Genomic DNA, 14,855 nt, shown 5'->3' with positions numbered 1-14,855 from the left:
TACACTTACGGACGCAGTGAGACACCGAAAGTGCTGGTTGATGATTCAGAATCTTTTAATAAGCTGTGTCTTACCATTTTGTAATTTTTTTATTTCGTTTACATAATGTTTAGAAACCAAATGTAGTTAGGTTTACAAAAATTTCTTTTGCTTTACTATTTGACATGCCTTTTTTTTTTTTTTTAAACATGCTAATCATAAATATCAGAATACAAGCATTTACATTCTATAGTAGAAGCATTGTGGTAAAGGTTGCCAGGATTTTTTTTTTTCCTGCACAGTCATATATTTGCGTATGATCATATTATGGTCAACTCCCAAATGACACTGTTAGTATGCCAAAGCTATGACCTTTTAAAAATGCTGGTATGTTATACAGAACTAGGATAGAGTCATGCTGCTAAACTGGAGGTGGTGAACACACATGAGAACAGGACAGGAAGAGCGAGTGAACAAGACAAACATAAGCTGAAATGCTGTCAATGTTATGGTGAATCTCGTAGACTACTACTGAAATCCTATTTTTAGATTTGTAATAAAAATGTGATCCCTCAAACATCCTTTCCACTAAATCAACAGTTATGTTTGTGCGCATAATAGCCAATCAGTGGTGAGTAAGTATCAAATTATGAACGTTAATATGTAATAACCTGCCAAAAAAAAAAAAAGTCGTGAATAAACTTTGACAGATATGATATAGGAGTTTTACAAAGAAAGAAGTAGGAAGCCTCCAAATCCAGTGTAAATTAAAAAGGCGACTGATCCCATGCAGCTCTCCTCACATTCTTAGGAGCATCCTTGGGCATAGATTGCAGTCTCTATACTGACTGAGCAGGTACTGAAAAGAGAAACAAATATGAATCAGGAAATTATGACCAAGTAAAACAACGCTACAAAAGTTTGGGCACTGAGACCTTACCTTCTGTTTTGGGGGGTTGAGGCTGTTCCACAGGACTTGAACTGGAAGAGAAAAGTCGGAGCAGAAGTTACCATGCTCTCATAGACAAACAGCGAAACTTACGAATGCACTCACAAAACTTCAGTCAGCGCGCATGCACAGTCAGGAAAAATCTTTAAAAATCCAGCACAGGACCTGTCGAGTAGTGCAAATTATCTTATAGATTATTATTAATACCACAGTGTACTGCAAAAAAAAGTTAAACGCGGTCAATATGAATTATTCAGGGAACAATTAAAAGCAGTTGTCAGGCACTGAGATTACAACATGCACTGCGTTTCAGCATTAAACATACACACTGTCTATCCAGATAAACATTACTCAAACACCACAAGTGATCAGAGATACTGTATAGAAAAAGTGCAAGCCTGTTTCTATAAAGTGTTCTCTCGAATTCACCACCAGAGCCTGGGGATATTCGTTCTACTCCACTGTTGCCATTACAGTGATTATCCCTGACTTTTCAGAGGCGATACACTTCTAACAGGTTTACTATGGTTCTTTTCATGGATAGGCAGTGTTTCTGGACAAAGAGAAACTCTCAGCAAGCCTTTAACCCAGGGGCTGCATTTGAGCGAAGAGTCTTCTGGGTGAAGGTCTTTTTCTTTCGTTACGTCTCCTCATCTTTATTTCCAAGTCATTCCACATGCATAGAGCAGGCTTTCCACTCGTGTGCAAAGTCTTACTTGGAGGACTTTGAACATTTGAATTTTTTACCTAATAAGAGACAAAAAAAAAAAAAAAAAAAAAAAAAAAAAAAAAAAAAAAAAAAAAAAAAGAATAGATTAAAATATAGATAGATAAAAATATGAATTGCTGAAAGGAAGGATGGTGGATGTTTCTTTAATTTATATTTAATAAGTAAGTAATAATACATGAAACAGAGCTTGATTAACACAAATATTGTGTTCCTCTTATACTACAGCACTTACATATTTATTATTACAGAAGGAAGTTACTTTTTTATTCATTTATTGTTATATTTTACATTGCGTAACGTCCATAAAACAAGTTCGTTATTGTGGTCACTTGCATTATAGCAGCTAAAAGCAATCATTCCCTCATTTCTCTCTCTTGAAGTTATTAAGACAATAGTAAAAGTAGCTTGGTCATATTACAGTGAAATCAGTAGAGTGCAAAGTCATCTGTCTGAGTGCAAGAATCTCCCATTAAGGTCTTTAAAATAACCCATATAAACAGATTTTTGCAGGTTTGTTAGAGACGTTTCATGTTATAAAATAAGTTTCAGTAGTATTGTTCCAAATATAGGGTTTAAAATGGGATATGGGTTAATGGTTGTTGGCTGTTTGTATATGGAAACTTGAAAGTGCAGGCCTATTAATGATCTTTTTACTTGCTTTAAGCATAAGATTATTCGTTTAATTGTTTTTAATCATGATTGACGGCTCCCTCAGCTAATTCTACGCCATTAACCATGATATTGTGAGCTGTATATATAAGAAAGTGGAGTGAAAACTCACAAATGAGAAAAGCTGTACAATATGAAATGTCTTGAAATTCCTAGCTGTATTTGTACCACTACTAGTGCAGCTCTATACTTGTATCATAAAGTCCTTCATTCGTCAAGTCAGTTTTGGCAAAAGCGTAAATGTTTCTGCTAAATGCGTAAATATGAATGTGATCTCAGCTGATCAACTTACTCAGGGCTATGAGGATTCCGGATACAAACATTACCACAGCGAGAATAACCCCGGTGGTTCGCAGCATCTCATAATCTATGTGAAAAATGAAAAGTGTGATAGTCAAGTTAGTCCCATGAATTGAAGTGAATATGCAATGAATGTGGCACACAGCAATATGCCTCAGTGATGAATTCCAGTCAGGGAACTCAGGGTACAACGTAGGGGACACCCTAGACAGGGTACCTACCCATCGCAGGGCACAATCGCACACTCACTCACACACTATGAACAATTTCAAAATGCCTAAAATTCAGCTTACAATGCATGTCTTTGGACTTGGGGAGGAAACCCCTGACGCATTTGGAGAGCATGCAAACTCCATGTACACAGAGTGGAGACAGGATTCAAACCCCCAACCCCGGAGGTGCGAGGCAAACGTGCTAACCGCTAAGCCATCGTACACCGCCCCTTTATTAGTGTATAGTTATTGTAAATTATTGTTGTGTATATACACAGTGATATGAAGTATTTGCCCCATCCTGATTTCTACTGTTTTTGTGTATAGCTCATTAAATAATTTTAGATCTTCAAACGAAACAAAACAAAGGCAACCTGAGTAAACAACAGTTTTTTATTAAAGAAAAAAAAAAAAAAAAAAAAAAAAAAAAAAAAAGGGAGAGAGAGTTAACACCTACTGAAAGACTAATTGCCCTTAATTGCCCAAATTCTGGTTGTGCCGCCTTTAGCGGCAATAACTGCAACCAAACACTTTTGATAACTGATCAGTCTTTCACTTACTTCTAGGACTAGGACTTACTCGTATGCTTTGGATCATTGTCTTTTTGCATAATCCAATTACGTTTGAATTTCATTTTACGTACTGAAGACCAGATATTCTCCATTAGGATTTTCTGGTAGAGACCAAAAGTCATGTTTCCCTCAATTATTGCATGTTGCTCAGACCCTGAAGCAGCAAAGCATCCCCACACCATCACACACCACCACCATGCTTGACCATAGGCATGATATTCATGAAACAGTTCCACTTTTGACTCATCAGTCCAAAAAACATTCTCCCAAAAGGTTTGAGGATTATCAGAGTCAAAATTTAGACGAGCCTTAATGTTCTTCTGGGTTAGCAGTGGTTTTCACCTCGCCTCTCTTCCATAGATGCCATCTTTGCCCAGTGACCTTTATTGATGTACGAGAGGCCTGTAGGTCCTTTGATGTTGTCCTTGGCTCTTTTGTGACTTCCTGGATGGAGTAGTTGCTGTGCTCTTAGAGGAATTTTGGAAGATTGGCCACTTCTGGGAAGGTTCACTACTGTTTTTCCATTTGGAGATAATGGCTCTCACTGTGGTTCTTTGGAGTCACAGAGCCTTTGAAATAGCTTTGAAACCCTTCCCAAACTTCTGTATTTCAAATCACCTTCTTCCTCATCATTTCTGGAATTTCTTTCAACTTTAGCATACTGTGTTACTGGGTAAAACCTTTCAACCAACTTCATGCTGTTGAAAAAGTTCTATTTAAGGGTTGATTTAATTGAACAGGGTTTGCAGTAATCAGACCTGGTTGTGTCTAGTCCAGCTGAACCCTATTATGAATACAGTTTCATAGATTTGGGGAATTAGTAACTATGAGGGCAAATACATTGTCACACAGGCCCAGTTGGTATTGGATAACTTTTTTGCTTCAATGTATAATTATCATTTAAAGATTGTATTTTGTGTATACTCAGGTTGTCTTTGTTTTTTCTAAGATTTTGTTTTCATTTCTGAAACAATTTAGTATGAGATCTACAACCCCAATTCCAAAGACGTTAGGACGCTGTGTAAAATTTAAATAAAAACACAATGCCATGATTTGCAAGTCTCATAAATCCATATGTTATTCATAATAGAACACAGAAAACAGATCAAATGTTTAAACTGGAGTAAATATACCATTTTAAGAAAAAAAAGGGATTTCGAATCCGATGGCTGCAACACGTCTCCAAAAAGTTTGGACGGGGAAACAAAAGGATGGAAAAGTAAGAGTTACTAAAAAGAAACCGCTGGAGGTTAACTGGCAATAGGTCGGTAACATGACTGGCTATAAAAAGAGTATCTTAGAGAGGCAGAGACTAACCCTAAGCCTAACCTTAGGCAGAGTCACAGACATGTTACGGGAATCAAATTCAAAATTACCTTATTTTTTTCTTAAAATGGTACATTTTAAACATTTGATATGTTTTCTGTGTTCTATTGTGAATAACCATAGAAAAAGGAGGTCAATTACAAATACGGGTAGAGAGAAACAGGCTTGGTATAGTCACATACACGAGGAATGGAGCGTATACGTCGCAAAGAGTGAGTGCATCCATCCATCCTCTATACCACTTATCCTTTTCAGGGTCACGGGGAACCTGGAGCCTATCCCAGGGTACACCCTGGACAGGGTGCCAATCCACCGCAGGGCACAATCACATACACATTCATATACTACGGACACTTTAGACACGCCAATCAACCTACCATGCATGTCTTTGGACTGGGGGAGGAAACCGGAGTACCCAGAGGAAACCCCTGCAGCACAGGGGGAACCTGCATACTCCACACACACAGGGTCACAGTGGAACCCCCAACCCTCGAGGTGAGTTGTGAGGCAAACGTGTTAACCACTAAGCCACTGTGTGCCCCTAGAGTGAGTGCAATGAAAGTCTTTTCTAAACTGTGGTTGCGATTGTGCTGTGAACTGGATGCAGGTGTGCATAATTAGAATGAAGGTGAGAGTGAACACAGCAATGTGCGAGTGTTCTGGGAATTGCAGTCCATGGTGGTCGTGTTTGTAGGCTGCCATGCAGGATGGGAAACGGAATTCATGGCATGAGTTGACCTAACACCCAACACTGTAAATATGCGTAACTGGATGATTTTGCTGTGAAGTGTTTTCCATAATCAGTGTTTCTTTACTTCAGTACTTACCATAATCAAAGGCACTCTGGTCCTCCCACAATGACTCTGGGAAGAGAGTATAAAATACAAAGAATCTTGACAGTGGTAGTAACATACCAAATGTAAAGTATTCACAACATTGTGTTTTGGGGTGTCATCAGCATCTTGGGGTTTCACGGTGTCACTTCACAGCTCTAGGGTCCCCGGTTCAATCCTGAGCTCGGGTTACTGTCGGAATTCTGTTGTATTGCTTTAACGCCAACACAATTCGATGTCAAGAAGAGTGCTAGTAGTGCAAATTAGCAACCATTCTCAACTGTATCTAAACTAGTTACAGTATTATGTGTGTTGTTGGACGGAGTTTCTGTATTCCTTGCTAGATGGCATTGAAGCCCCAAAATGTAACCCCACATTCCCTATAGGAAAGGAGAATGTTGTCTGAACACCTACATTGTTTAACACCTATGCTGAGCTGCTACTGAATACACTTAATATGGCAATGGCAAGTCTATCAAATACACCAACCATATAACACTTTGTAGGTTATAGCCCCATATATAGCCCGCATTTACTCAGTGTAGCATAATTTAACAGCTCCCTGTACTCTAGGTACTAGTGGATAGGAACCATAATATGATCACCACTTCTTACGAGTGTGGTGCTGATAACTCAAACAAGGGTTCCTGGCTTCTGTTTGGAACCCTTTCTGATAGGGCTCTAGACTGGGCTCCACTAAGGGGACAGCTGAAGAACCCTTAAAGGTTTTACATTTGGGTTTTACAAGTGTCATTGCTGTGCTGAAAATACTTCGCCAATCAAAAATATCAATTTAACATCAGACCTGTGTTCAGAAAATTGACACTGATAAAAAGCTAAAAGGACAAGATTGCTCATGAGAAAAGTCTTAAACTGTATAGGTGTGCCAAGTGTATACACTGGTTAGAGATCATATCCCCACTGTGGATCTAATAATCCATTCATCCACTCCCACTTCAGGAACCGCTTTATCCTGGTCAGGTCAGTGGTGCTTATTTACATTTATATTAGCAGAGGCCCTTATCCAGTGAGACTGACACAAGTACTATGTAGTCTATCAAATAATATCCTTAAGATAGTTCGGTAGGTCAGAACCCTGTTAAAAGAATGTTAGTAGCGCATGAAAAGGAAAAACACATTTAATCAATCAAGGCATTTTTTAAGTAAATGAAATAAGTGCTCATTCAAGTGTGTGGTGAATGGTTAGGTCTTTAGTCTTTGTTTGAAGACAGTTAGTGACTCAGCTGTTCAGGCCAGAGAAGAGTTACTGTGTCAGGGTGTCAGGACAGAGAAGACCTTCATACCTTGGGTTAGCATAGCCAATCCACCTACTCGCATATTTTTGGAAGGTTGGAGGAAACCCACACTGACACGGCAAGAAACGCTGAACAATAACCTGAGATCAGGAGCTGAGGCCATGGAGCCGAGAGGCGGTAACTGTACCACTGGGCGCGTCCAACAAATAATCTATCCATCCATTTTTGTACTGCATATCCTACACATTGTCGCAGGGAGCCTGGAACCTATCCCAGGGGACTCTGGGCACAAGGCAGGGAACACCCTGGACAGAGTGCCAACCCATCGCAGGGAACAATCGCGCGTGCGTGTGCGCGCACACACACACACACACACACACACACACACACACAGGACAATTTAGAGATACCAATCAGACTACAATACATGTCTTCGGACTGGGGGAGGAAACCGGAGTACCCACAGGAAACCCACAAAGCACGGGGAGAACATGCAAAAACACTGCACACACAAGGAAGAGCCAGGATTCTAACCCCCCGCCGCCAAACAAATAATCCACCACCCAAAAACATCTGCTTTGAGCTGTGGAGCTCTGATCGTGGCTGACAAAATCTGCATAAACAGCTGGGCTAGTAAGTAAACATAATATGCAGTTGTTCTCTTTTTATCTTTGGAAACTTCAAAAGCAATTTTCAGTGGAATAAAGAAGTCACACTGACAGTGAACAGAACAGTAAGAGAAAATTTCCACACAGCAGCTTTTTTTTTTTTAACGCACCCGAGCAGTTTGGGGTATTGATCGGCTGCAGTGGAGGAGGAGTTTGCGAGCTCAGCGAAATGAGCCCATAAGTGTGCAGTGTGTCTGCATGGCAGAAACGCGCATGCGCACTGCTGTGCATTCAGTCTGAATGAGGAGCTTGGAGATTGTCTCCTGGGAGCACCGATATATGAGATGCTCAAGCAGGGTGTGACTGCATTTAATAACATTTTTACACAAATCACTCGTAAATACAGGTAAAGATATAATATTAAATACAGATATTTTTAAATATTGATTATCTACAGTACTGGCAACATGTCTATGTCTCTTCAAATTGAAGCAGCTGCAACTACAATCAATTAGATGGATTATTTTTTTTAAAGAACATGGATAGCAAAAGTAGTCTAAAACCATTAAAAATATGTATTGTTAGGCTAATTAAACTTTTCAATGACTCAGTGTGTTATGTCTGCAACAACCTAGAAAATATAGTAATGCATTTGCAGCAATTGTACATTAAACTGGGGGAGAAAAAAAAGGGAACCACCTCTGTGCAAAACTGACAGGTACTTTGGGATGGTTTTAAAAAGCGGATAAAACATTGTTTTATTTTATACATGCATTATACATGTAAATTTGTTTTGTATGCTATTTGTATTTTACTATATAAATGCATAATTCAGTCTAGAAGAATACATGTCTTAACTGTGAGTAATTCATAGAGAATATCGAGATGCTTTATAAGAAGACAATGAATACACAATAGTCTATAGAATATTCAGTTTTTAAGTTGAAATGCACTTTAAATGTGTACGCACCTGCTGTAGTGGCCATGTCTGCAGTGCTGGAACTGGGCTGGGTTTTTCTCCTTCTCTCTCTTCAGACTGTGTGATGAGGTAAAGCTGTGGTGGGGTGCAGCTATTTAATCATATGCTGATTAACTCTACGGTTACATCCCAAATACCCCCTACTTGACTTATAGGTGCACTACATAGGGTGTAGAAGCCATTATAACCATTATACAAGATGCAGTGCGTTTATATAACGTGGGCCAAGCCATTTGGAATCCATCCGATAGTTTCGCAGCGCCCTCTAGCGGCCAAGTCAACCTGCCAATATTATTGATTTCAAACTTTACTTATTTTTATATAGATAGAAGATCATATATATCTGTTATATCAGATATAAGAGCAAATCAGATTACATAAATATTACCTTGCTGAAAAAAACCCCCATCAGAACCCCTCATAGAACTTGTAATGGTTTTAATGGTTATAATGGGAATTGTATTGGCTTTATTGGAAACTGTAATGGTCCCTGTGGGTCTCTACTGGTAATTTAGTGCCTTCCATTGGTGGCATATTATGTCTAATGAATACCATTCAGGACCAATAATGGTAATGGTTTCAATAGTAGGCTGATTGTTAAAGATTTTTTTCTTTGTTGAAAGCAAAAATAATTAGGTAATTATGTTGTGTATTAAGGTATGTCACTAAAAGTGACCACACTGCTACCAGCTGAAAACCTATTACCATTTTCAGCCTGCACCATTTCTGCGCATGCGCACTGCTAGCAGGGGGCGGGGATTGGGGACTGGATCGGGTCACTGGCTCAATGGTGTTGAGAGTTGAGGCTAATTCCGACTGCTAAACGGTGCAGCTGTCGTGCTAAAAATGTACAAACCGCCCATTTTTAGGAAGTTCAGAGTGCTGTTCCGTGAAACAGTCTAAAGAAAAACACTTAGGGTTTCTGTATGGTAGACGTTATCACTTATCCAAAACATTAGCAGGCTGTTTTAATTGATATGACGCCAGTTCACTGTGGGTAAACAACTGAGCCAGGCTTTCCTCAAGAAGTCCTGTGCGCGTTCACGTTAAACTGAGCCAGGCTTTCCTCATGAAGTCCTGTGCGCGTTCACGTTAAACTGAGCCAGGCTTTCCTCATGAAGTCCTGTGCGCGTTCACGTTAAACTGAGCCAGGCTTTCCTCATGAACTCCTGTGCGCGTTCACGTTAAACAGTGGATCTCACACTGGCTCACATGCTTGTTGGAGAATCTGGAGATTGAGTTCATTTTTTACATTTCAATTTACATGAATCCAACACATTACCAGTAGAGATGCAAAAGGACCATTATAGTTTCCATTAAAACCTAATACAACTCCCATTATACCCATTAAAACCATTAGAATTTATGTAATGGTTTCTGTTGGGATTTTCAGCATGGTTGGTAACATCAATCAATCAATCCATTGATTATTGCCAATATTGAATATAATACATATAATACATATTCCCCAGACTGGTGGACCCAAGGAGTATGACTGATACAATCTCTGTGTGCTCTTGGATATTCTAGGGAGACTCACTGCTTTCACATTTCACATTAAATTGCACAAAGTCTTTTGTGTTCAAATCTGTCTACTGGAAATATTGACTTCCTGTTTAATCCACCAGGAATGCAATAACAGCCTTCCTCCCATCTCGGATCTCCACCTGTAGGCATGCCTTAGAGGTAAATCAGTATTTAAAAAATCAGATTTTTTTCATCTGAGGGTGCTATACAGGAAGAACCCTAGAACCAGATAAAGAGTATAAACTCCTGCAAGTTAAAAATGTAATTGTAAATTGATCAGCTGGTGTATTGAAAAAAGTGGTATAATATTGCCGTAATAATATTAATGTCTTAGTGTAGCCTTTTCTCCACTTCAGAAAGACAAGGTCACTTTATTTAATTAAGCAAAAGTTAATGTCCACTGTTTGATGTGCGGTGTTTGAATTCTAATATAAATGTATTAAGTACGAACTGTTTTGTCTTACAGCCATGCTTTCTGGTTGTTCAATGGTGACAGCATTCACCAACTCAGGAAATCTTTCTTACATAATCACGGCTGCATTGTGTAACACTTATGGTCACATGTCTTGACTGAAACTACTCTGAACTGTCCTAAAAAAATTGAAGTGTGACTTAATTTTTTTTTTTTTTAATATAATTTCTCATCACTGACATCATTGATGTCACTGACATCATGGACACTCTTAAATTGACCCTGAGGTCCAGGAATTTGCTCTTGATATGGACACATCAGATGCTTCTTTTGGACATAATCTCCATTAGTCTCCAAGCAGCAAATTAAATTGATCTGCAATGCAGAAAGGACAGGGACATTTTGAGACCATATATTTAAAGCAAAACCATCTACAGTAATGTACTCAGTATTCATATCTTGTACTAAGTTGTGACACAAACGAGCGTCCTTGAAAATATGAGTCAGGAACTGGCTCAGGCCATTATGTGTCAGTGCTGCTACAGATCACAGTGAGGTAAACAGAGGAAAAAGGTCTTAAGGGGTTCTACAGTATATTCAAGTACTCTTAAAGTCCAGTTTGTTATGACTAGATGTTTCTGGAAGTGTGTATTTTAATTTGATTTAGTGTTCATTGATGCTATGCACTGACTTTCTTTTAAAAGTCATTCATGCACTCACAGGGATGCTCTAACCTTGCTTTTGACTCAAGGTTGTATAACGGGTATAGAAAACACTGCTTGAATTTGATGTGTAGAATTACACAAAAAGGATGTGTACCTGGTGTGACTGTCTGTTTGTGTGAGTGCTTTTCCTTTTAATTATCGTGATTTCATTGATTTGTGTAATTTCCTGTTTTGGCTCCTCCTCTGCCCTTTTGCATTATGCATGAATGGGAGAGGAGAGAGAGAGAGAGAGAGAGAGAGAGAGAGAGAGAGAGAGAGAGAGAGAGAGAGAGAGAGAGTGGAGAGATTAAATGAGAAGTTGACCCAGTTGCCGTCCGCCTGTTTCTTTCTGGATTAAATAAAACACAACGCATACTACAACCAGTTACAGTTGCAACTTGAAATTCACTTGTTATCTGCACTGCTGACCGTAAACACAAGACATGTGTCTGTCATATTAACATGCTAAAAGCTTATCATACTCAAAAGCCACATACTCATAAGCTGCAAACGCTTATCATACTCATGTATTGCAATAATAAATCCTTTTCTGTTGGATTGATAGCAGTACCTGATCGCAGTGAGGAGCATACTGATGAGGATTCAAATGGGTTATTGCAATGGCATGCACCACAAACCTTTTTAAAAAACATTTTCAAATTCTGAAATGTCCAACCTGTCTTCCGTCCTAGGTCATTTTCCTGACTACCAGAAGGCAGATTTGTATGCTTATCAATGCAACTAAAAGAGCGACCATGAAAGAAGTCAAATATTTGTTGGAGCATGGGTTAAAGCAAACACAGTTGTAACCCATGGAGTTCACTTTGTTTACTGGTCCCTAAGGTCGATAGTTCATATTGACAGTGTACCAATAAAAGGGGCATTAATGCTGTTACAGTCCCTAATTCATATCCTTTGCCTAGGATAAAAGACTGTATAATGTTTGTTCAGCTTATTTGAATTCAAAGTTGAACTTGCTTAAAGGTTATTGGCAGGTGCCACTGAATACTTGTGTATTGGATATTTCTGCTTTCGTCCCAGCTGGCTTCCTGCAATACACAGTTATGCTATTTGGACGTCGAAATGCTCCCACAACCTTCCAGCGACTAGTTAACATTGTGTTGTCAGATGTTCCAAACTGCTCAGCTAGTTCGGATGACCTTGTCCTCTTCACCATGGAGTGGTACACTCTCTTATATGTGCTAGATATGGTTTTTCCACTCTCTTATATGTGCTAGATATGGTTTTTATACTGGACAGTTATGTCCAGTAGATGCTAAAGTAGCTGCCATTTAAAATTTCCCTATGCTGCCAACACGCCGTGAGATACAGTGATATCTGGGTATGGCATGGTACTACTGGAGTTCCTGTAAAAACTTTTCTGCAGTCATTTTTTCTCTCACGTCTTTGCTTAGGCCGTCCAAACTCATGGTTTGGACTTTAGATTGCCAACATGCTTTTGACTGTGTGAAAGCTGTTATGTGACTTACCCATTCTTGTAGTCCTAGATTTTTCCAGGCCTTTTAAACTTGAAGTCGATGCCAGTGCTGTAGGGGCTGGAGCTGTTTTGTTACAAGAGGATGCACACTGCGGGGTTATTTTTCACTCAAATTTAATAAGCACCAGGTAAAATACTCTATTATAGAGCAGGAAGCGATAACGTTATTAGCTTTAAAGTTCTTTGAAGTCTATGTTGGTTCTAGTTCCCTACCCATCATTGCATACGCAGAGCATAACCCACTGGTATTTTTGTCCTGTATGTAAAACTAAAATCAAAGGGTCATGAGATGGTCCATAACTAGTACAAAACTATAACAGAAATAAAGCACAAGAAAGTTTCTGAAAATGTCTAAGATGAACAGAATAGTTGTGTGGTAACCCTGTGTTGTATTTTCGCAAACGTTTGCTCTTTAGGGTGGGAGTGTTACGTGTAAGTGTGCTTGCATTTGTGTGCTCCCTCTGCTCTTTTTTCACTGTTTGGTTGTTCTTCTGTCTCGGGATGCGATTTAATCGCTATTAAATGGTTGACAGGACTTGACCAATGGGAAGGCAGGAGCCCGACCAAAAAAAGTTGGAGCTATCAGTTTAAAAGCAACACATTGGCTCACTGGTAAACTGTTACCCCTTGATTGCTACTCAGTTGTTTTAATTGTTGATTAGGTTGCTTGTTGCTTTTTTCTTCCAATACACCCTTATACTTGTTCCCTTGGTTTGAGAACAGGTAAGATTGTGCGTGCACCTACATCCCATCACGTAGGTTCTTTCGATGTCTAGACACACTAGGTTAGATGGCAGGTGTATTTCTTGTTAGCTTTGCCTACTGCAGTTAGTTTTTGTTTGATGCTTTGAAAGTCTAGATAGCTACTTTAAATACAGCCTAGTGTAGTCCTATTTTGTTATGTTCATTCCTTTGGCACAGTCCATGTTGTCTCTCCTAGGTGAGACTAGTTTCCCCAGCGTCCTGGTTTCATGGTTGTCTTGTTCTTTACTGTTTGGAAATAACAGTCCTGCTGTTTATGTGGTGGAAATAAAAGCTACAACCATCCCTTCAACCTCCGGTCATACTCCCATCCGCCATCATTACTATCATCCAACCCCAACTATCGTTATCATTCTTGCAATCACCCTAGGCCTTTGCCTTCTGTGGGAATGTAACATCAACTTGGGGTAGTCTTCTTGACCATGAGTCCCTTCCCTGTTTACGCAGTGATGTCAATTCACCATGACCACGAATTTACATTGTTATAATTTAACTGAGTTATACTTCATATACAAGTATTAGCTTTAGATCAGTCAACATACAGACATATTTGCTTGTTAAATGGAAAACACTGACCATACAGTTTGAGCACTTGCCATGGTAATCTACTGTACCCCTGAACGACTTATGATATACACTGCACCTGTTGTAATTCAGACCAGAGGTTTATATCAAAGTGCTCTTTCAATGTCGTGTCTATAGTAACAACTCACCAAATAATAGTGTTTAATCTTTCTGATTGTTGGATGTTTATGCATTTTTGTTTATGTTTATGAATATATATACTACTGTACAAACAAGAATGGAGATTGAGACTTTAGATAGAAAACAAATGACTGCTAATTATATTTAATGCCCAGGCAACATATAAAAAATAACTCTTTAATTCAGTCATTTGGATTTTATTCGATACTTATAAGTAGCTTATAGAGTGCTAAGAAAAAGTATTTACTCCATCCTGATTTGTTCTGTTTTCGTGTATCTCATACTAAATAGTTTTGTATGTTAAAACGAAATACAACATAAAACAAAGGCAAACTGAGTAAATACACAATATATCCATCCATCCATCCATCTTCAACCGCTTACTCCATTCCCAGGAACCATCGGGCACAAGGCAGGGTACACCCTGGACAGGGTGCCAGTCCACCGCAGGGCACAATCACACACACACATTCACACACCCATTCATACACTATGGACATGCCAATCAGCCTACCATGCATGTCTTTGGATTGGGGAAGGAAACCAGAGTACCCGGAGAAAACCCCCGCAGCACAGGGAGAACATGCAAACTCCGCACACGCATGACCCGGGCGGGAATCGAGCCCCGGACCCTGGAAGCATGAAGCAAACGTGCAGAAATAACTGCAATCAAATGCTTCCAATAACTGGCGCTATGGTGGAATTTTGGCCCACTCTTTACAGAACTGTTTATTTAAGCCACATTGGAGGATTTTCAAGCATGAACTGCTTGTTTAAGGTCCTGCCACACATCTCAATTGGGTTCAAGTCAGGACTTTGACTAGGCCACTCCAA

At 39.3% G+C, this 14,855-nt stretch overlaps 1 protein-coding gene across 2 annotated transcripts; it reads right to left on the bottom strand.

Annotated features, from left to right (window-relative positions):
* Nucleotides 1–75: 75 nt before the first annotated feature.
* Nucleotides 76–8,637, bottom strand: fxyd7 (FXYD domain containing ion transport regulator 7). 2 transcript variants are annotated; one of them, XM_047154413.2, is made up of 6 exons: nucleotides 8,405–8,591; nucleotides 5,565–5,600; nucleotides 2,620–2,694; nucleotides 1,645–1,675; nucleotides 920–960; nucleotides 76–838 (listed from the first exon to the last, which is right to left on the bottom strand). In XM_047154413.2, the coding sequence occupies exons 1-6, from the start codon at nucleotides 8,418–8,420 to the stop codon at nucleotides 819–821; spliced, it is 219 nt and encodes a 72-aa protein (XP_047010369.1). In that variant the 5' UTR covers nucleotides 8,421–8,591; the 3' UTR covers nucleotides 76–818. The 2 variants fall into 2 exon arrangements, with proteins under 2 accessions (XP_047010369.1, XP_047010366.1); XM_047154410.2 differs by lacking the exon at nucleotides 1,645–1,675 and having other exon boundaries at nucleotides 8,405–8,637.
* Between the last annotated feature and the right edge of the window lie 6,218 nt (nucleotides 8,638–14,855).

Source organism: Ictalurus punctatus, chromosome 1 (assembly GCF_001660625.3).
Source record: "Ictalurus punctatus breed USDA103 chromosome 1, Coco_2.0, whole genome shotgun sequence".
NCBI classification, from domain to species: Eukaryota; Metazoa; Chordata; class Actinopteri; order Siluriformes; family Ictaluridae; genus Ictalurus; species Ictalurus punctatus.
This window is presented reverse-complemented; position numbering and strand designations above follow the sequence as displayed.

What these genes read in the sequence shown, in the direction of transcription:
- fxyd7 (XM_047154410.2), bottom strand. An exon ending in CCAGAGTGCCTTTGATTATG is followed by an intron (nt 2,695 to 5,564) that starts GTAAGTACTGAA and finishes TTTTTCACATAG; the next exon opens with ATTATGAGATGCTGCGAACC. An exon ending in TCAACCCCCCAAAACAGAAG is followed by an intron (nt 839 to 919) that starts GTAAGGTCTCAG and finishes TTCTCTTTTCAG; the next exon opens with TACCTGCTCAGTCAGTATAG.